This window comes from Silene latifolia, chromosome 4 (genome assembly GCF_048544455.1).
Source record: "Silene latifolia isolate original U9 population chromosome 4, ASM4854445v1, whole genome shotgun sequence".
Lineage (NCBI taxonomy): Eukaryota > Viridiplantae > Streptophyta > Magnoliopsida > Caryophyllales > Caryophyllaceae > Silene > Silene latifolia.
The window spans coordinates 11283493-11303118 of record NC_133529.1 but is presented as its reverse complement, the minus strand read 5'-3'; the positions used below and the strand labels follow the sequence as shown (position 1 = coordinate 11303118).

At 36.9% G+C, this 19626-nt stretch overlaps 3 protein-coding genes and 1 pseudogene across 4 annotated transcripts; 2 read left to right on the top strand and 2 right to left on the bottom strand.

Annotated features, from left to right (window-relative positions):
- The first annotated feature begins 697 nt into the window (after positions 1–697).
- Positions 698–3533, top strand: LOC141652947 (uncharacterized). Its single transcript, XM_074460567.1, has 2 exons — positions 698–1686; positions 3224–3533. The coding sequence occupies exon 1, from the start codon at positions 717–719 to the stop codon at positions 1680–1682; it is 966 nt and encodes a 321-aa protein (XP_074316668.1). The 5' UTR covers positions 698–716; the 3' UTR covers positions 1683–1686; positions 3224–3533.
- Positions 3534–3729: 196 nt separating this feature from the next.
- LOC141652946 (uncharacterized) lies at positions 3730–5556 on the bottom strand. 2 transcript variants are annotated; one of them, XM_074460565.1, is made up of 4 exons: positions 5199–5556; positions 4947–5090; positions 4532–4858; positions 3730–4491 (listed from the first exon to the last, which is right to left on the bottom strand). In XM_074460565.1, exons 1-3 carry the CDS (start codon positions 5466–5468, stop codon positions 4646–4648), a joined length of 627 nt encoding a protein of 208 aa, XP_074316666.1. In that variant the 5' UTR covers positions 5469–5556; the 3' UTR covers positions 3730–4491; positions 4532–4645. The 2 variants fall into 2 exon arrangements, with proteins under 2 accessions (XP_074316666.1, XP_074316667.1); XM_074460566.1 differs by having other exon boundaries at positions 4536–4858.
- A 153-nt stretch (positions 5557–5709) lies between these two features.
- On the bottom strand, positions 5710–6954 carry LOC141652945 (uncharacterized). Its single transcript, XM_074460564.1, has 2 exons — positions 6870–6954; positions 5710–6642 (listed from the first exon to the last, which is right to left on the bottom strand). Exon 2 carries the CDS (start codon positions 6639–6641, stop codon positions 5811–5813), a length of 831 nt encoding a protein of 276 aa, XP_074316665.1. The 5' UTR covers position 6642; positions 6870–6954; the 3' UTR covers positions 5710–5810.
- Positions 6955–12376: 5422 nt separating this feature from the next.
- On the top strand, positions 12377–16387 carry LOC141652944 (protein KINESIN LIGHT CHAIN-RELATED 2-like; annotated as a pseudogene).
- Positions 16388–19626: the final 3239 nt, after the last annotated feature.

The window sequence follows — 19626 nt, the reverse complement described above, 5'->3', positions numbered from 1 at the left end:
TGCCACCTCTATGAATGATATGATAGACTGATGTTATCACTGGTCACCCCCAAAGAGTTTTGTCTTCAGAGCTTTAGATAGGATAATACAGAGTTTTATGACCATTTAAAAGCCAATTTTGACCCTTTTTAAAACAAATAAGCTACAACACTAATTGAAGTATTATGATTACATTTGAACAAAATCCTATTATATTGTTCAGACCAAAATAACCGTCTAAAATAAGATTTTGTTCAGCACAAAATTTAATTATTATGAAATAAATACAATAATCAATTACTTTGTCAATTTATCTTATCTTATACTAAAAACAATCCAAAATAAATCGATTCATCTTAAGCTAAAATACTCCAAATATTTATTGATAAATCTGTTGAAACCAAATAGGAGTATGAAATCCTCCGTATGTATTATTTTCAAATTTCCAAGGTAAATGACAAATTTGACAGTATGTCCATAATAAAACAAGAAGGGTACTTTTAATCAAGTCGGTTCAAAGAAGAAATGTAATATATAAAATTAAAATTCAAAAAATAAAAAATAATACATGCATCCCTTGTTGGACAGAGTCAGAGACATTTGACTTTATTTAATTATTTGATTTTTATTTAACTTGTTACTCTAAAGTTGGCATTTTATTCATTTACTCTCACATCTTTCTCCCCTTCAATTACACACCCACAACTAAAAAAAAAAAAAAAAAACCTCTGTATCTTATGGATAATCCACCAGCACAACTCGCACCGGGACCTCTACACCAGGGAAATGTCCCTGTGCAAGCACCACTACAATTTCAAGGAAATCTCGAAAATTTCTACAACTCCCTCAAACCATACATTTGGAAACTGTATGTTGAAGAAGCCATTAATCCGGACCGAAATGCGAACATGACGGCATTCGCGGTTGGGCCTGGATTGCTAATGACGTGTGCGCACGGTGGTTGGTTAGACTACGATCAGCTCCAAATAACGGCAAAGTGTCTTACCGGAGATGGTATTTTCAAAGGACGTGTTGTGTCTGCAAAATTGGAATGTGATTTGGTTTTGGTGAAAATTGAGGGTAAGGGTGCAAAAGAGATTGAAGTTGGAATGTTCGGGTCCGGGAAGTTGGAGGTTGGGGAGACGATTATGGTGTTTGGTCACCCTTGGCATTTTTTTGCTTCGGGGATGATCGGACATACCGTCTATCCTTGTGTGGAGGATCCGGAATTCGACTTGAATGATGACCTCACCTGTGAAACATATTTCAATGATACTTTGCCGGATGCAGATAGGTATAGAATCATGGGTAATTTATGGAATGTAGACATTTTTAACTGGGCTAGAAGTGATAAGAATGATAAAAGGAAGTTAACCTTTGAGCAAAATTTATTGGCTTTTTGTCCCATTATTCATGCAGCCGGCATGATTTGTGGGCCGGGGTCGTCGGGAGCTCCGGTTTTTAATATGAGAGGTGAAATAGTCGGCATGCATGTGTTTGGTGTCAAGGGTTTTGAGTTCGGCATTCACGTCGCCGCCCTCCGTGCATTTCTGAACAATTATCATGTAAGGGCTGGTGGTGGTAGCGGCAGCGGCAGCTGCGGCGGCGGCGGCTTAGAAAGGGGCAAGGCAGTGCTTCCATCAAGCAAGAGGAGAACAGAAAAGGGGAAAGCTTCCCAAAAGAAGCGCTTTCGTCGCCATTGAAGAGGTAAGTTATTACTCCCTATTATGGAATCATCTTAGAAGGAAAAATTAAATGAACAATAGATTAGATTTAAATCGTAATTAGTTGTGTAAATCTGTATGTTTATGCCCTCTTTCTTTGTCATTATACTCGTACGTGGCTTAATTAAGTGAATAAATTTTATGAGGTTCGGGTAAAGCGGTCAACTACGGTCTATTCGAATTTTATGCTAATTTGTGTGTCTCATATAATTGTGTTTATTTACTGTTTATGTTAATTTGCCATGAATTTTTACTACGAAGTATTCTTTCTATGTTTACCAAATTCATTTTTTTTTAATAAAAAGTGTAGTTTACAAAATTTGTATGTTTACCAAAGTCAATGTGATACTTTACTTGACCTAATTACAATCGGGCAACCAAATTGGCCGTAGTGTTTAGAGGGTGGAACAGTTATAATTTGTAAAACAACTATGGAACATGAGGATCCCCTATTCCATTTTCTTAGTTATAATTTGTGAAGCAATATTTTGTAAAGCAACCTATGACACATGAGGTTCGAGTCCTTGATGTTATGCAATTACGTTTGTTTTAACTATTTGTTTTATTTATTTATTTACTTTTTATATTTTATTTTATATTTTAAATGACCTTTATTTAAGTGAAAGGTAAATAAATGATGAAAATGAATGGACTATTTGGTTTCTTTCCTAAAAATCCTTCTTTCATTTTGTATTTAGGGTTCTATGATTTGAATTGATTTTGCCATTTTGGGGATTTGTGTGGATTAAACAAAGGTAGTTTGGGTATCTTGGTTAACTTTAAGTCGTAAATTCGTAAATACATCGGGTTTAATAAAAATCGTTTTAACTTTTTATTTGAGCGAAATAAAAATTGTCAACTTATTCAATATTAGGGGGTTAAATTTAGGGTTTTTTGTGTTTTACCACCTAATAAGTTCATCTTTACTAATTACCTCCCAATCTTTACTAATAACCCCCTAATTTTTATGATAACTTTCACCATCCACACCTACTTGGAATTTTAGTGACGGTTTTTCTTAATTACCGTATCGCTTACGTTTTATCGTCTATCGGCTAATTTTAATGACCAAACTACCCCTTATACACTACTCGGTACTCACAATACAATACACCTTCCCCTTCTTAAATCATACAGTATAAAGTAATACAAACAAACTCCCAATTCTCAACTCGTCATTTCTTAAGAATTTAGGGTTCTTCCTCAAATTTTCATACAACATAAGGTATATATACTACTCTCCCCCTCTCTTTTTCGAATTCATTTTTCTTTGTTGTCAATTATTATACCTGCTCCTCCTCTCTCCTTTTCAAATTCCTTTATCTTTGTTATCAATTGTTTAATTTTGTTCAGGTTTTGTTTTTTTATCATTTCTGGGTTACCAAAACTGTGTAATCCTTTGTTTATGCATACTTAATTTATGCTACTACATGGAAAATTGCTTTCGATTTCTGGGTTGAACATAAGAGCGTTGCCTAAAAATGCCTACTGACATTACTGACTTCCTGCTCTGTCATTAGGAAATCATTGACACCACACAATCCAGGGTGGAAATTGGCAAAGAGAAATGAAGAACTGGTGAAGGGTGTAGTGATCTTTGGTGTGCAATAGTTTGTGGGTGTTTGTGTATGTGCATTAGTAAGCTATTAAATTAGACTAATCTCAATTTAAGGTGTTAATTGTATGTAGGAATGGATTATGAATTATGACAGTTGGAAAGGTAGTTTTTAAGGTGGTAGTGCTTATGTAGTTTGTAATGTTTTTAATGGATTATGTTATCATCTATCAAACTTTCTATGAAATGGATTGTGTCAATTTTCAATTAATGGATTATGAGCATTTTGTGTCGCACATGAAATAGCTATGTGTAGCACCCTCTGAGTTACACCATGTTAAAGTTGCATAGTGCATTCAACATTGCATTAATGGATTTCAATTCATGTTCCACTTTTGCACCTGAAATAGCTATGCGCAGCACCTGACGAAACTTGATCAGGGAATTGATAATCCAAAAAAAAAAACATGATTTCCTCAAAAAGGTTCAATTAATGGGTTTTAATTCATGTTCCACTTTTGCAAAATACTGACAAAGAGGTTTAACAACTCTTGTTCACTAAACAACTAATATTCTAAACAACAATTGTTATTCTAAACTACAACTAATATATTATCTCTTTTTGCAATATAGCCTTATCATAAGCTAAAATACCCCCAACCTACAATTACCCACCAGCAGCTCAATCAATAGGTGGTTGGCTTCCAGTTTAACTCAAAATAGCCTGATTATGAGCCCTTGATGCTCTTTTCTGTTGAGCTTTTGTTTTTGTTGCCTTGACCCATGGTGTATTCAACTGAGGTCTACCGCCTTTGCCTGGTTGTTTGGGGGCTGTTGTAGGATTCTTACAAGTCTTACTGTTATGGCCTAGTGTACCACATCTTCCACATTTATTTGACTTTTTCACTCTTCTAACTCGTGTAGACTCATCAGCCTCCTTTATTCTTTTCTTCTTAGAAAGTCTCCCAGGCATCCTCCTTGAGATGGGTGGGAGTGGTTCAGGTAGGCCAGTCTTATCCCATTGGCTTACTCCAGGCATTGGATAGATTGCAGGGGTGTATGCAAGTAGATATTTTTCCTTTGAATATGCTTCATTGACAAAATCCTTAGGGATGAGCCTTTGTTTAGCAATACATGCCATGGCATGTGTGCAAGGTATACCCGTTAACTCCCAATGAAAACAAGTACATTTCTGTTCAACTAGATTGACACTATAAGTCTTCCCTTTATAGTCTACCTCAAAGTTAGTCGTTACACTTGGGTTGACAGTGGCATACCTTATTTCCTCATACATCTTTTTGAAGCATTTGTCAATGTATGGCATAAACTTCCCCTCATATTTAGAAACTCCTTCTCTTTTATCATAATTCCTCTTCATGACATACCTTCACATCCATTCCATGTGTGTAAGAATGGGCTTGTCCCTTGCATCTTTCAAGACAGCATTGAAAGACTCGCAAAGATTGTTGAGGAGCATGCTACTTTTACAGTTGGTTAAGAAGGCATGTCTACTCCAATGCCTAAGTGGGATTTTAGTTAGGTAGTTATGGGCTGCCTCAGACAGGAATTTGATACCTTCCATCTCTGCCTTGAACTCAACCTGGGAAGTACAGTAGCATACATATCAGTAGGTCTTACAGTAGAAGCTAAGTTATAGGTAAGACATCAGTACAAGTACAAATGAATACCTGTGTGGTTGCCCAAGCAGCTTTCCAAAAGCCGTCTTTGAATGCTTGACCAGCAAACTGAAGTTTGAAGTTGGCCCATATGTGCCTAACACAATACCTTATCTCAGCTTTAGGAACAACCACATTCATGGCATCAATTAATCCCTATCAAATACAAGAACAATACCAAACTGTTAATAGGATCTCCCCTTGATATGAGCTTTTAAAAAACAAGGACAATATCAAAATGTTAAAAGCAAATAAAGGTCATACCTTTTGTCTATCAGACATAAAAGTTAGGCCTTCCCCTTCATCTGAGCCTATGTCTCTGACCAGCAAATCCAAGAACCATTGCCATGTATCTGCATTTTCCACTTCTACAACAGCCCATGCCACGGGAAATATATTATTATTCCCATCCATTGCCACAACCACTAAACACATCCCAGGGTACACCCCCTTCAAGTGACAGCCATCAACACCAAACAGAGGCCTACACCCATTCACAAAGCCTTCTTTGCATGCTGTCAAACAAATGTACATTCTTTGGAAAATGGGAGGGGGTCTATCAACCCTATCTACCTTCACACAAGCTCAGGAACCCGAACTATACTTCCTAACTGCAGCTACATAATCCCATACCCTACTGTATTGTTCATCTGAATTGCCATTTATCATCATCTTTGCCCTTGCTCTAGCTACCCAACACTTATGGTAGTTTACATCAACTCCAAGATCCAACTTCACTCTACTTTGAACTCCCTTCAAAGTCCAATGTGGGTCTGACCTCCAAACCTCTAAGTACTTTTCAGCCAAGTACTCCGATGTCACCATCCTATTCTTTGTTGTGAATACACAAACATGCTCCAAGTGCAATGATTTAATTTAAAATGTTAGGTTCTCACCATTTAATTTAGTGGCATAAAGCCTATACTTACACTTTCTCTTCAATGAACATGTGCATTTAGGCAACCTTGACCTTTTAGAATTCCAAGGACACTCACATCTATATCTACAGTAGATTGTTACTCTAGCACTCTCGTTGTGATAGAAATATGGCTCATATCCATTCTCAATAGCATGTTGCCTAACTGCTTTCCTATACACCTCAACAGAAGGGAATTTTAATCCCTTTTTAAGCACAATTGGTCTCCCAAAGTCAACTGAAGGGTCAAAAGTATCATATATGTCAATCTCGTCCCCAAAACCAGCCATACTTTTGTCATCGTCAAAATCTATATCAGCTTCCTCACCAATCCTTACATCTAAGTCATCTACATCAAGCAACTTTGAGTTCCCAACCTTGGAACATGATTGATTTAAATTTTTGTTAACCACATCAATCTGAATTTCATCAACCTCATTACTAAACAACTCTTCTTCCTCCACTAAGTCCCCTTGAACTTCAGTGTCACCTACATCCAATTGGCTAAAAGCACTGTCCTCACTCCAATACTCCTGATCATCCCCATTTAAATTCCCAACCCCCTTCTGAGCAATATCAATATCCAAGTCCCCTTCATCATTCCCCTCTTCACTAATAAATGTGGAGTCTTCTTTGTCAAATACTGTTGCAAGCTTTCTCCTTACTTGGAGCTTCTCCACCCTAGCCACAGGTGACCAAGTAGGAGTTCTTAAGGTTACTGCTGCTAATCTAGGGCTTCTCCTAACTGCTAATGTAGCGCTATTGACATCAATGTTATTAGGAACAGACATCCTACAACAACATTCAACTATTAGGGTTTCACAAATACAAATTAGGGTTTAAAAATTTGGGAAAAATCAAAAGAAAAAAAAATTAGATGACGATAAACAAATTCTGGAAATTCAAAACAAATTGGGGAAAAAGGTTGAACAAATTCTGGAAATCCGAAACAATAGGGGGAAGATGATAAGCAAATACTATAAATTCGAATCAAATTAGGGAAAATAGAAAATAGTTACCTTTATTTTGAATTATTTGTCAATGGAGATGTTGTTGAAGGCTGAGTTAATTGACCAACACGCTCAAAGATTTCTTTAATTTGTCGATTGATTTCGTTGAAACAATGGAGGTGACGTCAGACTGATTTCTATAGTTCCATTAAAAACTAAAGGAGAGAGATTAGAGTATAGTTTATATAATCATAAGGGTAGTTTGGTCATTAAAATTAGCCGATAGACGATAAAACGTAGGCGATACGGTAATTAAGAAAAACCGTCACTAAAATTCCAAGTAGGTGTGGATGGTGAAGGTTATCATAAAAATTAGGGGGTTATTAGTAAAAATTGGGAGGTAATTAGTAAAGATGAACTTATTAGGTGGTAAATTGTAAAGTTTTGAACTTATTAGGTGGTAAAACACAAAAAACCCTTAAATTTATGAATTAAGTTAGGATTGAGGGTTTTAGTAAACTAGGACATATAATAAGGTGATTATTTTTAAAATTTGGTACATAAAAGGGGCTTATTTACAATAAAACACAATTAATTTATTATAAGATCACTGAAATTTGAATGTATAAGTCGGTAATTAAACGGCGAATAGTTGCGTAATCATGTTTGTTTATGTCACTATACTCGTATGTGGTTTAATTTAAGTATATAATATTAAATTTTAGTGAGTTTTTATCTTGTATTTCTACGTTTTTTCCAATTTTACCATATACCCTTGGTTTTTAAAAAATACGGAGTATTTAATATACCCCTAAATTCCTAGATAATTTCCTTAGATTTCAAAAGTATCCAAATTTGAATTTATTATTTAATGAATATTAGTTTTTGTTTTATTATCCAAATGAAACTTATTTGAATGAAAGGTAAATAAATGATAAAAATGAATGGACTATTTGGTTTCTTTCCTAAAAATCCTTCTTTCATTTTGTATTTAGGGTTAGAACTCAGGAGTCAGGAGTATGAAGCTGGTCCTCTGGAGCATTCTGAGTGTTTGGCATAGCTGGTTGATGCTACTTGGTGATTATGGTGAAGCTCCAATTTTGTTTGCATTGTAAGAGGGACAAGTTGACGCTCTTGATTTCTTATCTATTTTTAATGATTTGTAACTAATTAAGTGGTGAACTTTGGACCACAAAATTTGGGTGTTTTAGGTTTTAGGTATGTTCTTAAGTAGTATGGCTGTTGAAGGATTTTTTTCCTAAGTATTTAGTTAACCGGATTCCATCACTTCTGAGACGATTCATGATTATGTTTTGTGGCATGAAACTTGGGTTAAGTTCAAGTCTTTTGCGTATGAAAGCTAGTTATTATTGAGTAATCTATGAAAAGAGTAGTGTTAAAGGATTGGAGTATTATTCTTTTTTGTTATCCGTCTCAAGCTTGTCATACTCGATGAACTGGACTTGTTCGCATGCCTCTCAATACCGTTGACTAGTCCCGGTCCAGAACCGGGTCAACATGGTTAGACCCGGGAAGACCGATGGTGCATGTCTCTTGGTTTCTTTGGGAAATAATTATCTGCTTTCTATATTTCTACTCTACTCTTCTAAAAGTTACACTAGGAACTACGTATTTGGAGGAGTATCTTGGAGTTTACTGGAAAAAAGATTGGAATCAATTCAAAGGATATTAAAGGCATATTCTGTAAAAACTACTCTACTTGTATAATTTGGCATGTCCACTGTCCACTGTCCACTGTCCACCTAGGTTGCACCAAAACGGACACGGACACGGACACTGACACGACACGAACACGTGACACGGCATCCCATGAAATTGAGGACACGGGACACGTCATTTAAATTTAATAAAATATATATTTTATAATTATATATGTGTGATTTTATTTTTGAAAAAGTATTGAATATTAAATTTAAATAAGTGGAAGTAAAACTTACGTTAATTATAACTCATTCTCATTTCCAAAACCAAAAACCAACTTATAATCAATCTATTTCGACATTTCATTACTAGTCTAAAGAACGACATTTGTCTCCAAATCAGCTTATTTCCCCACCAAATTCAACCATATAACAATTATTGTCATTTACCTTAAATCCAACTTGATTCCGTTTGGAGGTGTGTCCAAATACCATGGACACGGCTCAAAATACCATGGACACGTGTCAGACACGTGCCCAAATAAAAGATGAAAGTTAGACACGGCTTTACAAGTGTCCGACACGTTTTGACGTGTGTCCGACGAGTGTCGTGTCTGACACGGGTGTCCGACACGGGAACGCTGATTAGGAGGAGTGTCCGTGCAACCTAGCTGTCCACTGCTTGTCATAATTATCATACTTCAAATACGGAATGAATTACAACGCTATAAATCTAGGAACAAGTGATTACATATTTAGAGATATTCGTCTGAATTCTGAAACATTGGGAAGTTGAATCCCTGGACTCCGGGTTTTGACCGAACTTAAGGATGGGTCCAGTCCGGTTCCATTAAGCTCTGGTCAGGTCTCCGGGTTGAGTTATAGGAACTAACCAGTCTCCGCTCCAAACCCGGTTTGGTCCGGTCCGAATCTGAACCCTTAAACAACCCTACTCATAGACTATGTGCATGAAAAATTAATGATTAGTGAATTAATTAGTTGTATAAATACGAGTAGCTTCAATTTTCGTTTTTCGTAGGTTTTGGTGTTGAATGTACTCCGTATTAAACTATGTGATTTGTCCAATTGAATGAATTTTCCACCTAAATACTAGGGTAATGTTAAATACACCTTTTAGGACAATTAATAACAATATTAAATATTAATTTCCTTTTAAACTCTTTAATACTTCTTCCTATTTGGAATAACTGTTCTATTTGAACAATGGCACGAAAATTAGAATTGGTTAAAAATAATGAAAAGCATTGTATAGAGGTAATAATATAGGAGTTAAATAATGAAAAGTATTGAATATGATGGTTTAGGGGTAGTTGGGGTGATAAATAAAGAAAAGAGTCAAGGATAGGAAAGTCAAAAAACATGTCCAAATATAGTAAATGGGGCAATTATATGAATAGACGGAAATGACAAATGGGACAGTTATTCTGAATAGAAGGGAATATTTATACATTGGATAAATCACTTTTGACAAATTCATAAGCGGAAGTCACTAGCAATTTAGCAAATATGTGACAAACATACATTTATTATTAATTCAGATGAATAGACAAATTCATTTATCCATTTATTTTGATTTTTGATTGACAATTTAATCATTTGAATTGACAGTTTTATCAAACACACTCAATTAAATTCATTTATCATCTAATAATTGGCTCAATTACATTTCCTTAGTATTTGTATCAAAACCAAATATAAACAAATGAGCGGATTAAAGGGAATATACAATATAACAGTCGCACATAATAACTGTATCTAGTTGTCTATTCATCTCCACTCGTAGTTGGTCCAAACCTATACGTACGAAGTATAGTACTAGTAATTTATTTTGGCGCGCCTTTTACTGTGCTCAACGGGTTGTTCATATTTCTGATGTTATCCTTGTATGAGTTGGATGACTTGGATCTATTACAAACTAGTCTAGGGCTCAGTTGAGCATTAAAGTGGACTCGCTTTGTCTTACATTCTGGAGACAAACTCGTCTCCGATTAGTTTTTCTAATTAATATACTCGAACTTGTACTGAAAATTTTGAACAATTACTAAATTAATACATAATCATAATTTGATAAAAGAAAGAGCAAATTATCAATTTCTCCTTTTTAAAACACACATTTTCAAATTTACTCCATTTTTTAAAATACAATTCTCATTTGTGACGGACAATATCCGTCACAAAATTGTGAGGGTAAAAAAAATTCACATGGATAATTTGGTGGTTAGTTGAGATTGTGGAGGGTGGAAAGACGAGGTGATAGATGGATATTCCTGCCATTAAGGAAATAATAGTTACCCACTTACCCCCTTATGTAATGCAGTAGGTAGACTATATAACCAGTTGTATTGGTTGCATAGTACATAACTTGAACTTTATAATATGAAAAAAACGTTGCTATGTTTCTTGTTTTATACTTCGTAATTCATTGTATTAGTATATATACTCATCATTATAACCTTTGTAATTATGCAATATAATTAACCTTTTCATATGGCTTATAGCACTGGAATTGTAGTGAATTTAAGGAGACAACAAGTGATGATGAGGCTTATGTAGTTTTAGTTTTAATCTCTGGTGTAATAGATTATTTGGTTTAACTGATGTACATTGATCTAGGCATATGGAATTCATGTATTCATGTTGGTGAATGTAAGATTGGATTGATTTTTTTTTTTCAGGAAATGTAGGTGCATAATTCACAATAATTTATGTTACAAAGTTCCCTCTCAGAACTGTTTTCTTTTCCCTTCATTAGAAAGGGCGCGACAAAGAAGAGAGGACGGTTCTTACTTTCTCTTCCCTTTTATTTAACCATTCTTTTAGGGTGTGTTTGGATTGAGAGATTTGGAGGGAAAAGAAAGAAAGGGAGAGTATGGGATTTAAAATCTCTTATTTGAATAGCAAATATGGGTGGAGAGAAACTGAGGGGAAGAGATTGGGAGGAATCCATTTTCTCTCCTTCAAGGCTAATCAAAATCTCTCCACAATAGACAAGATTTAGAAGGGAATTATATCCAAACACCAACATACCATTTGCCCTCCCCTTCCCTTACCTCCCTTTCTCTTCTCTACCTTCCCTTTTCCTGGCCTTCATGTTTGCTATCCAAACACGCCCTTAGGGTGTGTTTGGATTGGGGGAATTGGAGGGAAAAGAAAGAGAGGGAGAGTAGGGATTTAAAAAGTTTTGTTTGGATAGCAAAAGAGGTGAAAGAAAATGGAGGGAGAGAGATTTGGAAGGATCAATTTCCCCTCCTCTAAGCCTAATCAAAACTCTTCACAATAGGCAAAATTTGGAGAGAAATTATATCCAAACAACCATATTTTATTAAAAAGGGCGCGACAAAGAAGAGAGGACGGTTCTTACTTTCTATTCTCTTTTATTCAACCATACGAGTTGGAGCACGACGTTTTCAAGTATATTTTAAAAATGGTTACCGATCGATCTCTTACCCCTATTTTGTAATAGTAGCAAAATGTCAAATGCGGCCCTTACTTAAAATTGGCTGAATTCCGGTTCAATTATATGAATCGAGTAGTGAGATTTTCCAAACATTGTATATAAGTCATGAGTCATGACCTAAGAGAATTCGAACATGATCAATTTAGACAAGCAAATTTAGGACCTTTTAAATACTTCTAGTCCCTCCATCCCGATTAATTGTTATTCTTTGGTTTTGACACAAAAAGCAAGGAAAAAGGAGGGGACCAATTAGTAAATGACAAGTGGACTAAATTAAGTGTGAGTGATCAAATTATTCATCAAGTTTATTCTTAAAATAAAAAATGACAATAATTAACTGAGAAACCTCAGAATAAAAAAGGACAATAAATAAGCGGGATAAATGAGTATTTCACAAGTCACTAATCACAATTCACAATTAACAACGGTCACAAAGACTCACCACAGTAGAGAAGGGTTTCCTCTATTTTCGAATTTTTTACGAGAAGAAAAACAAAAAAATGAAGAGAGCAACAACCAAATTAATTTCATACTCCAAAATCACAACTTCCTCAACATCAATTTCTGGCAATTTCACCTCTAAAATCACTTCTTCTTCATCAATTTCTACAAACCCAATTCAAAAATCATGTACCCACAACCTAAAACCCTGCTCAAATTCCAATGGTTTATTCTACAAACCCTACAAAACCCAGCAATTGCACAAAAACCCATCTCAAAATTACAGTACCCATGTCGGAATTACTCCATATTTTCCCTCTAAGCCGAGAAACAATACCCATGTTAGGATTACCCCATATGAACCCTCTAAGCAGAGAACAATCAAGAAAACTGATGAACTTTTCGAGGCGGCGAAGTCGGCTGAGGAAATGATTCAAGCTCTTAAGGATACGGAAGCTAACCTTGATGAAGGTGTTATTGGTTTTGCTTGCGTTCAAATCGCCCTTCAACTTGATAAAGAAGGTAAAGATCCTGAAAAGATTGTATCTTTTGCTAATAGATCATTAGCTGTTTTTGATAAAGAAGGTGAAAATGAATGTTCTGACAGTTCTCTGTGTGTTGCTGCAACTTTAGAACTTTTGGGTTCTGCTAATTATAGTTTAAGGAAGTTTAATGATGCATTAGGGTTTCTTAATAGAGCTAATAACATATTGGTTGAGTTAGATCATGATGCTAGGTATGGTGATGAGTTTATTAAGACTAGACTTTATGCTGTTCAGATTGAGTTAGCTAGTGTTCATTTTGCTCTGGGTAGGAGTGAGGATGCTGGGGATAATTTGAGGAAATCTTTGGAGATTAAGGCGGTTTTAACCGGGGAGAATAGTAGAGAGGTTGGTAATACTAATAGGGAATTTGCTGAAACTTTTGCCAAGGGTAACAGATTTAAGTATGGGTTGCCGTATTGTTTGAAGGCCTTGGAGATACATTTGGCTTTGTTGGGGGAAAACTCGGTGGAGGTTGCTCATGATAGACGGGTTCTTGGGGTTATTTATGATGGGATGAAGGAGTATGAGAAAGGGTTGGAGGAGAATAGGTTGGCGCAAAAGGTTTTTAGGATTTGTGGGTGTACTTCTGATTGGGTTCGTGCTGGGATTGATGGTGCTAATATGCATATTGCTCTTGGGATGTATGAGGATGCTATGAATACATTGAATGAGATTGTTCAGGATAGTGAGGATAGTGAGGATCGGTCCCATATTTTGATTATTATGGGTAAGGTGTTGGTTCACCAGGAAAAATTCGCTGATGCAAAGAGGTGTTTGGAAATTGCTTCTAGTGTGCTTGATAAAAAGGCGAAATCAAAGCCGTTGGAGGTTTCTAGCGCGTATATAGACATATCGATGGAGTATCAAACTATGAATGAGTTTGAAAATGCGATTTCTTTGTGTATGAAATCACTTGCTTTGTTAGAGATGTTACCCGACGAACAACCTTTACAAGGGATTGTATCAGACAGCATAGGACGGCTTCTCTTGTTGACGGGTAAGGTGACACAAGCTATAACTTACTTGGAGAGTGCGGTTGAAACTGTGAAAGAGAGCTATGTGTCCAAGCATTTCAAAGGTGGGTATATCTATAACAATCTGGGCGTGGCTTATTTGGAGTTGAAGAGACCACAGTCTGCTGCACAAATGTTTGCTGCTGCTAAGGACATTATGGATGCATCGTCTCGTGGCCCTCATCACAATGATTCCATTCAGGCATGCCAAAATCTGTCAAAAGCATATGCTGCCATGAAAAGGTAAATTTATCTGTGCTGTCATTGATATGCCGACTTATTTAGCGAGTTTTTATTAAGTGGCTTATGATGCTCTATATTTTATTTATTTTTTGTGCGTGTTGCCATCCTCTGGTTATTTGTTGGGATTGTACAAAGGGAATGAATCAAATGGAATGAAAAGCAATAATGTAGAAGAGTTATTCATCTAAGATTGTGATTTAGTATTGTATGTCCTGCTTGCTAAGGCTACACTATTCAAGCATTTAGAAATGTAGCAGTGTTCCATGAATCCCGCTTGCACTAGTCAGATCAATGTGTATATCTGAGGCCTGAGGGTAATAGGATGAATCATGGAGGCCTAGAGATACATATTCTGATATATTACGATTTTCTGGTTGTTAGTAGAATTAACACAGAGCAAACACCTACAAAATTGTAGAAGTTTACTTTTCATCGAGTTCCGACTGGAAACAATCCCGCATTTGTCAAGCCAGCATCAAAATCAAATGAGCCTCCATCTTCAATAAATCAACCAAACTAATTTTCAGTAACACAGATCATCTACCCCCATTTTCAGTAAGCGCTTTTGACATTTTTTTCCTCACTAAATGATCAAATAATGATCTTATAGATTCAAATACACATCTAGCAAGTCTGAAGAACCAAACCTGTTCTTACACCTAACATTTATTCTGTTATACGCACCTAATTAAACCACCAGAGCATGTTTTCCAAAATATTAAGACTGCAGGAACAGTTGAAAAGGTAAGTGGTTTACACTCTCAAAAGTCAAGAGATTAATTGGGGAAGAAATAGGGGCTGTTAGTTGTGGGAGCGGGTTGGGGGAAACACACTGGTAAATTTCTCAGGAAAACGATTGCCTTCAGGTGCCCCGAATAAGATCCTTGAAATATGGCACACCTAAGATAAGATCCCTGGTTTTTTATCATTTGGTGGGCGCAGAACAATTGTACTACGAACCTTGAACTGACCTGTAGATCGTAGAACTGAACGTTGCACTTACTTATTTTTTACTAGAATTGACCTATCTGGGGTTTCTTCCCCCAACCCAGATTCTGAATTAATGACTTTCCACATTTTGTGGTATTATTTTTTCATTTGACTGAATTCGTTTCATGCGAAACCGAAATGACTTTTTTTTTTTTTTTTTACAAATGACCTTTTTTTTCGCTTTGGAAGAGATGGTTAGGAAGTCTGCCACCAGTGATGGTAATATTCTTGCTTGCTCATCAATTCACCCAGGGTGTCCGTCTCAATCACTAAGATGAGTTGTGTAGTAGAAGTAGAGGCCAAGATATTATTATGCCTATCACATGTATCACTTTAACCTTGAGCATCAGTGTACAAAACACAAACTTTATTACAAAAACTGTGGCCAACGTTATTTTTTTAATCTTTTGAGTTACAAGTTTACAACTTACAAGCTATGGAAACAGAAATCAAGTATTATGCAGAACTTTTTCTTTTGGTGTTAACTCCTATCGTCTTTGGGAGCAGTTTCGTTTGGGGTACTAACTGCTGTACGAGCAGTTTCCCTCAGGGTTCATTAAAGCCTTAATGGGGGCATACCCTTCCATTATCTTAAAGAACGAGTTGGCGATATGAACAAATGTTATATATCAGATTTAGTTTTGACTACTTATGTTGAGAATTGAGATGATAGCTGTCACCGTAAAAACAGTACGGAATCAGTTTATGGAACTTTTCCCTAAATGTGTATACTAAGGTTTTTCGTTCACTGACAGCTATCCCCTTGCAATAGAGTTCCAGCAAAAGGCAGTTGATGCGTTGGAAAGTCATGGACTTGGTGAAGAAGACAAGCTTAGGGAAGCACGTCAACTTTTGGAGCAACTGAAGGCGATTGCTTGTGGCGCTTCATCCAAAGATTACCCTACAAAGGCTCTGCCTCTTACCGTACTCTAAAGCTGCTAGCCGAGGCTTGCAGGCTCCTCAACCCAGCAGTCCCAAGCAATCTGGTTTAAGTTCAAAGACAGTTTTTGTTGGTCCAAACCTGATGTATGTGGGGTAAAACAGGCTGGCTTTCAGGCTAATTCGGGATTAAACCCTTTGTATCGATAATACCTTTGAAATCTCGATTAACTGCTGAATTAGATAGTAGTCTGTACTTTGTTATGAAGATTGTACGTGGGAAGTTATGGATGTTATCTTGTCAATATTAATTCAGGAGATTCAGGAGATTGACGAACTTTCCCTCTTAATCCAAGTATTGATCAGAATTAAAAGCAGTACACAATCTCCTGAATTAATAACCATGTTGTGATTTACGACAGCTGGACCAGCTGAAAAATTATGCAACTTCGAAGGCTGTACAATGCTTGCTAAGGCATCTCTCAGGTATTTCTTGACTCAGGAGCCTGGTCACCAAATGTAGTACTGCTAGCTTACTAAGCGAAAACACAGATAAGACCGTGTTATACAATTTATGTAACAAACTGAGGTCTCAAGGTTTCGGGGTGACCTTTTAGGGTTCCAAATTTATAACTTGTCTTAAATGTCAAAGCCATATCCTCTTTATCTTGAAGACTTTCCCTGATTGTGGTTTAAGGGGTTAGATGAATGAAACCTTACCCCTGTATATAATAGAAACGGACTGGTTTTGAATGACCGAAAATGAAAACTATGTCGATAATTGCATTAATCGAAATGAACTCAGTTTCTATGTCATTAAAAAAGCTCAAATTAAGTAGTTACATGAATTAATTCAAATTACTCAACTAAATAATGATCCAATTTGGATTTATGCCCGGGAGATCGACTATGGATGCGATTTTTATCATGAGACAGTTGATGGAATACCATCGGGACAAGAAGAAGGATTTGCATATGGTTTTTATTGACTTGGAAAAGGCATATGATAGGGTACCAAGAGAAGTACTTTGGTGGGCTTTGGCGAGAAAGGGTGTGTCGCGAAAATATATTGACCTCATAAAGGACATGTATGAGGGGGCTAGTGCAAGTGTTCGCACTAATGTTGGGAGAACGGAAGAATTTCCTATTACCATCGGGGTGCATCAAGGTTCCGCACTTAGTCCTTTTCTCTTTGCTATAGTTATGGATGAGTTGACAAGGGATATTCAGGATGACATCCCTTGGTGCATGATGTTTCTTGATGATATTGTGTTGATTGATGAGACAAAAGAAGGGGTGGAGAGAAAGTTGGAATTGTGGAGGCGGACTTTAGAGACTCGTGGGTTCAGCCGAGCAGAGTAAGACGAGTATTTGAGGTGTCAATTCACTAAGGTGGCGGGGTTGAGATCGACAGAGGCGGAGAGTATTATTTTCGATGGGAATGTTGTTGAGGGCTCGGATTTCTTCAGATATCTAGGATCTATTATTCAAAAAGATGGGGAGTTAGACGGAGATGTGGCTCACGGAATTAAAGCGGGATGGTTGAAATGGAAGAGTGCTTCGGGGTTTCTATGCGATAAAGATATGCCCCAAAGATTAAAGGGAAAATTTTATCGCACGGCAATTAGGCTCGCCCTACTTTACGGCTCGAGTGTTGGGCCGTGAAACATTGTCACATTCAAAAGATGAGTGTGGCGGAGATGCGCATGTTGAGGTGGATGTGCGGACATACAAGGAAAGATCGGTTAAGGAATGAGGTGATTAGGGAAAAGGTTAAAGTGGCGCGCAAATAGAGAGGACAAGATGATGGAAAACCGACTAAGATGGTTTGGCCATGTGAGAAGGAGACCTATGGACGCACCAGGAGGCTGGAGACTTGGAGAACAGAAAAGGTCCCTAGGCGAGAGGAAGACCGAGACAGACATGGTTGAGAGTGATAGAGCACGATATGAGAGTTCTGGGGCTTGAGGAGAGTATGGTGACGGAGAGGGCACAATGGAGGGAAAGGATACATGTGGATTTTTAGTATTTGATGTTTTTTGACAGATTTAGTGTTTTTATTTATTTATTTAATTTAAAGAAATTAATTTATTTATTTTTCTCTCCTTTATTACACACTTTTTCAACAACCACTTTCTTATAGATTTTACCTGGTTCATTCCGGATCCTTAACTCTATTTCGGTTTTTAAAAATCGTTTTAATCCTTTCTCTCGATTTAAATTTTAAGTTTTTATAAAAGAAAGACGGAATTCGATTTTAAAACCCCTAAGTTCACCTTGACTTTCCATTACATTTTCGTTCTCCCTTTTGTTTTTATCTTCCCCTTTTTATTCGCATTTTGAGGCGTGCGTTCACCCATGGACGGTTCGAAAGGATGATTCATGTCAGCCGACCCCAAATCATTTTGGGATTAAGGCTCTGATGTTGTTGTTGTTGTTGTTGTTGTACTCAACTAAATAATGATGCAGTTAAAACCAGCATCAGCCCAAATGTATTCATCAGCACAAAATTCAGAACCAGCTCGGAACAGTTGGGATCGTACATTGGCAGCCGTACTACCTGGAGGACACCAAGCAGACTATCACCTCCTATGACCCCTATCAACAATCCATGGCCCACGAATCGCCCCGAATAATAACAAAGCGTTCCCGGATCTTGGTCTGCTTCACATTTATCTCCACTGCACCCTGATATCAGACATTCTGAAATCATTGTTCCATCAGCTCCTCCTATAGTTTCTGATAAGGAGACAGTTCAGGTTTCTGATAAAGACGTAGCGGGATCATCGTCATCATGTGTTGTATGTTGGGAAGCTTGCTCCAGTGGAATATTGTGCCAAGATGAAGATGCTGGAGTTTACATTGTTACTCTTAAACAAGCTGCTACTGCTGATTTCTACTTTACTCAGCTCACCAAAAAACACCATTCTAATAACACTAATTTAAGCACTCTTCGTAATCCAAGGTACATTCTTCCCTTATGTTTTTACTCTGTGGAGTTTGAAAAGAGCGATTGTTTGAGCTAATACCACCTTGGAAGAGTTTTGTGTGCTTTTATGTCTTTTGTAGGATATGAAGCGGTTTTATCGTGGAATTTCCTTTTTTTGTGAAGAATCCCGAATGAGGCGGAGCTATTTACGAGCCATGGAGCTAAAGAGTGGCGTGCATAGTTTATTTTACAAGTTCCGACTTAAGGGGAACGAGTTTTATGCCATTTCAAGTTCAAGTGAATAAACTACAAGTCTACAACAAAGTTCATGCTCATGTATTTGCTTAAATCCGTCTTCTACAATGCTTTCTTGGAGACGGGTTTTTATACCCATGCTACTATTTTGACAAGTTACATGCTAGTATAAAGATAAGTTCGAGCTCATGTTTCGCGCTATTTTAAGACTGGTTTTCATGCGCGAGAAATGACGGAGTCGTGCCCAAACGAACGTGCTGCTGCCCCGAGCCATTGCTCCCATGATGCTTGATGTTACGTGTTACCATGGCCTGACAATCAGAGTTGCGTACATATCGTATTTTAAAATTGTTTTTTGTGCTAAGCTTAAGACGGCTTATATGCTGAAGTTT